Genomic DNA, 6,740 nt, shown 5'->3' with positions numbered 1-6,740 from the left:
ATATGAATTGTAACACGTAATTTTCATGTAAAACACAAAACAAATACACAAATTTTAATATTTTACGTGACACAAATATACGAATTACCATGTGTACTTTTTAGCATGTTACGATGATTTATACAAATTTTATGCTAAATGATACTAATTTTATGTTTTTTTTTTTCACATTTTTACATTACTAATATATATTTTTAATTTTTAGCTATTTTTCTTATATGTTTAAAAAAATAATTAATTAAAATTTTATATTGGCAACTTAATTATTTAAATTATAATAATTTATTTTTACGATTATTCTTGCCTTTAATTACACTTAAAATTACAATAACTCTTTTTTAGTGTATTACAACACTTCTTTCAGTTTTTGCACCAAATGATCTCATTTTATGTCATCTATTTGTTTTTCAATTTTCAGCTATTTTCTTTATAAATTTTAAAGAGTAATAATAAGTTAAAATTTTATATTACAAGTATAATTATTTACATTATAATAACATTTTCTTACGATTATTCTTATCTTCTATTATGTTTAGAATTGTCATAACTCTTTCTTTGTGTATCAACAAATTTTACATATTTTACGCTAAATGACACTAATTTTACTTTTTTTCACACTTGTTTACGTTACCAATTTGTTTTTTATTTTATATCTATTTTATTTATATATATAACAATAATTAATTAAAATTTTATATTACCATCATAATTATTTATGTTACAATAATATATTTTACGTTTGTTTTTACTTTCAATATAATTGTCATAGTTTTTTTTTAGTATATTATGACACTTCTTACTCATTTTTCATTAAATGATATGAATGTTACTTTTCCTTTCAATTATTCATGTTATCTATATTTTTTATTTATTAGATTTTTTTTATATATTTATAGGAATAATAATTAATTAAAATTTTACTTTGCAATCTTAATTATTTATATTACAATAATATCTTTTTATAGTTATTATTTTATTTCATTAAGTTTATAATTATCATAATTATTTCTTAAGTTTTACGATATTTCTAACATATTTTTTGCTAAATGACACAAGTTTAAAGACTCCTCTAACATGCTTACGTTAATAAATTTTTTATTATTATTTTTTAAAATATCATTTTTTACGTTAATTTTTATCCTTGAATGTATTTTTATCTATTGTCTTATATATTTATAAAAAATATTTAATTTAAATTTTACATGTTATTTTAATTATTTACATTAAAGTAATTCTTTTAATTCTTTTTTTTACATTCAATTACGTTTAAAATTTTTATAGCTTGTTTTTTAACATGTTATGACACTTCTATGTCATTTTACATAAATTGATATAAATTTTGTTATTTCTCTCATTTGATTATGTTAATAATTTTTTTATTTTTATTTAAATTATAAATTTTTTTTAAGTTAATTTTTTCTTTGAAAGAATTGTTATGTTAATAGTTTTTAATTTTTTTAGAATTATTTTTATAATATTTTTTAGCTATTTTCAAAGATACCAATTATATTAAATTTTTTTAAAAAATAAATATTTTTAATTATTTTTTTATTTTTAAATAATTTCATAAACATGTAATAAAGTGAAAAATAAGAAATTATTACATAAAGTGAATATTATTTAAATTATATATAAAATTTTATAAATTTTATTATACAATCTCATTATTTGATAAGTAAGTTTTACCCTTTTCTATTTTAAAATTTAATCAATAATTGACATTTAATTATACAAATTTAATGATTATTATTTGCTGACCTTGAAGCTAAAAAATTTAAACTTACCCCATTAAAGAAAGGAGCTTTGTTGTAATTCATTTTCTTGAGAAGAGCTGACTTCTTTTTACGCAAAAAAAAAAATAAAAATAGCATGACTTTTTTAAATTTGAGCAAGGAAAGTTCCCACAGTCTTAACGAACTAACTGCAAACTTGAGTCAGTTAGTAGCAAAACCCCCCGAGAAGTAGAAAAACGCTTTCTTTGATTTCTCTCATCTTCATATACTCAAAATCTTATTTAGATAGAAGAAGAAGAAGAAGAAGAAGAAGAAGAAGAAAACCAAAAAGCCTTTGCTTAAAAAATGTCGATTCCAATCCTAGAAACCTTCAGGAAAAGAAAGAGAAGGCCAAAGTTATTTGCGTTCCATTCATTTGCTGAACCTGGTTGCCCCATCAACCCCACCGGTCCATTTCGAGATAACATTCAGTTTTTCCTTAAACAATGTGCTGAGACTGAAGATTACTGCGTCAAAGGAATGCCCATTTGGTGCACCTTCCTTGTTCATGACAGGAGTTGTGTCGTCCCTCTATACATCATTGAAGAGGATGTTAACCGCTCTCTAAACCCTTTCTGTGATCACTGCAGATGTACAGGTTTGGCCTTTTCCTTTGTTTTTCTCTTTCTGCATTTGATTCTTTTCTTTTCTTTTCCCAAGTGGGGTTTTTCTTGTTTCTATTTAGGATTAATCTGGTTAATTTAATTCCATGTATTTTACTTTCTTGTTTGTCTTTCTTTTGGAAACAACTTTTCATCTAGAATGGAGCTATTAGATAAAAGAAAATTAATTATGGAAAAGTAACAAAGATTAGATTTCCTATGATATTTTCTTTTAGACCTCATCGCTGCCATAGAAGCTTACTTGTATAGGGGTTTGTATAATTTGAGGAGTTTTTCTGTATTTTCTTTCCCACCATAGCAGCAAATCTTCTACTGTTCAGAAAAGTTTACTGGAAATCGAACCATCAACTGCCTTCTTTACTGGAAATTCTACTAGCTTTTGATCAGATCAATGCATGAAAACATAATCTCTTGTTTCCTCGGAATTATCGGAGAGTAAACAGGGAAGTGGTACAGCAATCCCTCAGTTTTCTGAGCATTTAACCGTAGTTCTTTTTATAATTGACATCCAGTCTAAGAGGCACATCTGAGAAATATAGTATTGAAGCCATACAAACTTATGCCAAGCAACCTACAACTGCCTTTGAGTTTTGCCAAAGGAAGTTCCTAGTGACAGCTTTTCTGTATTTCCAGTAATTTGATGGCAGCCATTTTCCTTTGCATAGGTGGACTATCAACTAAATCATTGTATCTCCCTTGAGGCCAATTCCATTCTCTCTCTCTCTTTCTCTCTCTCTCTTTAATTTTTTTTTTTTTGCAACTTTAGCATGTTAACAGATTCAGAATCAAATACTACAAGTCTTCGGCTAAATTTAAGCATGAAGGACCATGTGGATGCTAATTTTCATGCCATATGAAAGTATCATTACCATCTTCAATGGAATGCAATATCTCTAAGCCTTTCAGGATTGCCTCCAATAAATAGAGATTAGCCATGTACTCTTGCTTTTAATCTGCCTGATAGTAAATGGCAGAAACTATGGATGCTAAATATTATTGATTCAATTAGTTGCCTTCTTCCTGCATTTGATTCTCCTAGTAATAAAACTGACTTTTTCTTGCTGTTGTGTTCTTTTAGGTTGGGGCAACCATTTTGTTTCAAAAAGGAAGTATCATGTAGTAATACCAAATGATCGAGACTGGAATAAGCCTCTAGATGCTGGTGTATTAAACATCCACTCGCATCTTTTGCATGGGTTGATTCACTGTAATGGATTTGGTCATCTGCTCTGCGTCAATGGAATTGAAGGTGGTTCTAAGTATCTTTGTGGCAGGGAAATCATGGATCTTTGGGATCGTATCTGTGAAATTCTTAGAGCACGGTAAAACCAACTTACTGATTGATTCAAATTAGCCTAGTAAACATTTAAGAATGTTACTTTATGACCGTTCTTTCATTTTTCAGGAAAATCTCAGTGGAGGATGTGTCAAAGAAGCACGGTATGGATCTACGTTTGCTCCATGGAGTCGCATATGGACATACATGGTTTGGTAGATGGGGTTACAAGTTCTGCCGTGGAAGCTATGGTGTTTTAGAGCAAAATTATGATAGAGCAATTGAAATTCTCAGCTCCCATGAACTTGACAAAACTATTCAAGATTTCAGTGACAGGGACCAGTGCAGACGAATCAAGTGCATGGTTCAGCATTATAGAGATCTAAGTGAAAGCCAGTTGGTTACTATCAGAGATCTTTTCAAGTTTATGCTTACTATCAAATCTCGTAGCACACTGCAGAAGAAATTGGCTACAGCTACAACCGCTCCTCCAGCTTCTACACAGAAAAATTCAATGAGAATATCACTCCACAAGAAGGCCACTTCGAAAGAAAAATATTTGAGATGTAAGAAATTTACGAGTGTCATAGCTCATATGGATAGCCGATGGCCTGCAAAAAGGCTAGAATTTGCAGCAGAGGTGATTGTCGAAGCTTTGAAGGAACATAAATCTGAGTACGGTCATGGTAGGATGACGAGGCAAGATCTAAGAGATGCAGCTCGGATGCATATTGGTGATACAGGTTTGCTGGATTATGTTTTGAAATCAATGAACAATGTAATTGTTGGATGTCACATTGTCCGCCGTGGAATTAACACATCTCGGATATTAGAATACACGATTGAGGACTTAGACAATGGGGTTAATGGGACAGAAGCAGAACAGGAAATACATCAAACCCCTCTACCAGATGCTTTGCCCGCTCTGATCCCTGGAACTGATGCTTACAATGATGTGGTGTATTTGTATAATAATATCCTGCTGAACTATCCAGAATCAGAATTGCTGGAACTTGCTACTCAGGCAGTTCTAGATAGCAAACACTTTGTTAAGGATCGGCCTTTTAGGGATGAAGATGATCAGTTGTTGAGATTCTTTTGCCAAGTCATGCCCAGTTTGCTTGATGTAGACAATATATTGACCGAGAAACCACCTGCTGGTGAACTTGTCATGGTTCCATTACATGCGACAGTCTTCGACCTAAAGCAAGCAGCTGAAAAAGCACTGAGAGATACCTATTGTATTATGGATAGACTTGTGGTGACGGAGATTGGCGACCTGGATGAAATGGAGGATAAAGATGTGCTATTTGGAGCTCTTGAGTCAGGTGCAGAAATTCTGGTCAGAGGGAGTGGAATAGATTGGGACAGTAAGCTAAGGCATGAAGGTGGCGCTCACAATTGGATAATGAGATGCGAATGTGGGGCTCAGGATGATGATGGGGAGAGGATGGTAGCATGTGACGTTTGTGAGGTGTGGCAGCACACACGGTGCTGTGGCATAGAGGACTCTGAGGCTGTGCCACCATTGTTTGTCTGCCCAGGGTGCTGCAGTTCTCTTGGACCTCCAATGAATGACTCTCCCCTCGCATTGCAGAATTCTGATGATCTGCTATTGGACTCAGCAACTGTATATGGGATGGACTTCGAGTATGACAACTGCATCGGACTACTGCCATGATCAGGGAGTGTTTATCAAGGACTAAAAGGTCTTTGTCAGTTTGTTGATTGATATCCATAAGATGGTGATTCATCATTATTGCAGATTCCGAATTTTTCTTCTTGTTTTCATCCACTAGCATAGATAGAAATAGAACAGAGTTAAATACTTTTGCTTGGTTTCCATCGGAATATGCTGATTCAGCATTGCTGCAGATCCTAATCTGTAGGTTGATTTCATACACTAGCGTAGATAGGAATAGTATAGAGTCAAATATTTTTGACATCTGTTGGCCAAAAAAAAAAAAACGTTTGACATCTGATACAAAGATTATCCTGCATAACTCTTAGGAACAACTTGCAGGCAAAATACTGCTGTTTCATTTGCCCTCATGGTTGGGTGATGAGTAAATTCTTGTATATTTTCAATTCTTCTGACATCTGAAGATTCTTTAGAGCATATTCTGTGTGCATACCTTGGTATGCCCTTCTTTCTTTTTAAACATTTATAACCAAACTTCTGAAGATTTTAGGAGAGAATGGGAAAGAGAGAAAATAAATTTTAAAAGAAAAGATATAATACCTTCTCTGGAATTACAAAAAAAAAAAAAATTGAGATAGAACCATGTAACTTCATATATGCTGAATTCAAGCATGGTTCCTTAAAATTATAATTCTCTTAATATATTTATATCAGCCACTGTATGACCAAAATTAAAAAATTGAACATTTGCTTCATTCCTTGCTCTTATTAATCGTATGGAATGCCATCTGCACAATTAGATATATCAATTCCCTAAAACAATGATTGAATCCAGAAACCAGATTTAAGAAGAGAAATGTTGTCCGCACACTTGTTGAACTTTCGAAGACACTGAATACAATATAAGCAGAGTATCACCATCAAATATTTGCATAACTACAATACATCCACCAGATTTGTTCAAAATATACCAAAGATAATACAAAACACAAGGTACCTAAAGTACCTTAAGATAAGATTGTAGAAAATACTTTCAAACCAAATTAAACATCAAACTAAGGTATTTAAAGGTGTTAGGATCATGACAGCTCTGATACCACTACTTAGACAAAAAATGTTTCTAATCAATCAAGTCAGTGAAAGTATAATCAAATAATTAATCAATCACACAAGAAACAACAATTTAATATAATTCAGTCCAACTGACCTATATTCAGGATGAAAAATAAAATCCACTAGTTATAAAGAATTAAAAATATACAAATCATATTAACCTCACTCAACAATCAATACTCATAAGCCCCTCTCAATCTCCTCTAGACCTGTGGAGTATTCTCAACTCAAATAAACACATACCCATATACACTCATGCACCCATACTTATGTGAACCATTTCAGTCTCTTTTAATTTACTCTAATATACACAC

The 6,740-nt window shown here is 31.5% G+C and overlaps 1 protein-coding gene across 1 annotated transcript; it reads left to right on the top strand.

The window, feature by feature from the left end:
- Positions 1-1,934: 1,934 nt before the first annotated feature.
- Positions 1,935-5,742, top strand: MMD1 (RING/FYVE/PHD zinc finger superfamily protein). The gene is made up of 3 exons (XM_022910587.2): positions 1,935-2,370; positions 3,474-3,717; positions 3,801-5,742. The coding sequence occupies exons 1-3, from the start codon at positions 2,079-2,081 to the stop codon at positions 5,350-5,352; spliced, it is 2,088 nt and encodes a 695-aa protein (XP_022766322.1). The 5' UTR covers positions 1,935-2,078; the 3' UTR covers positions 5,353-5,742.
- The last annotated feature ends 998 nt before the right edge of the window (positions 5,743-6,740 follow it).

The sequence above is a fragment of the Durio zibethinus genome, chromosome 1 (assembly GCF_047325235.1).
Source record: "Durio zibethinus cultivar Kanyao isolate XHJ-2024 chromosome 1, ASM4732523v1, whole genome shotgun sequence".
Taxonomy (NCBI): Eukaryota; Viridiplantae; Streptophyta; class Magnoliopsida; order Malvales; family Malvaceae; genus Durio; species Durio zibethinus.
This window is presented reverse-complemented; position numbering and strand designations above follow the sequence as displayed.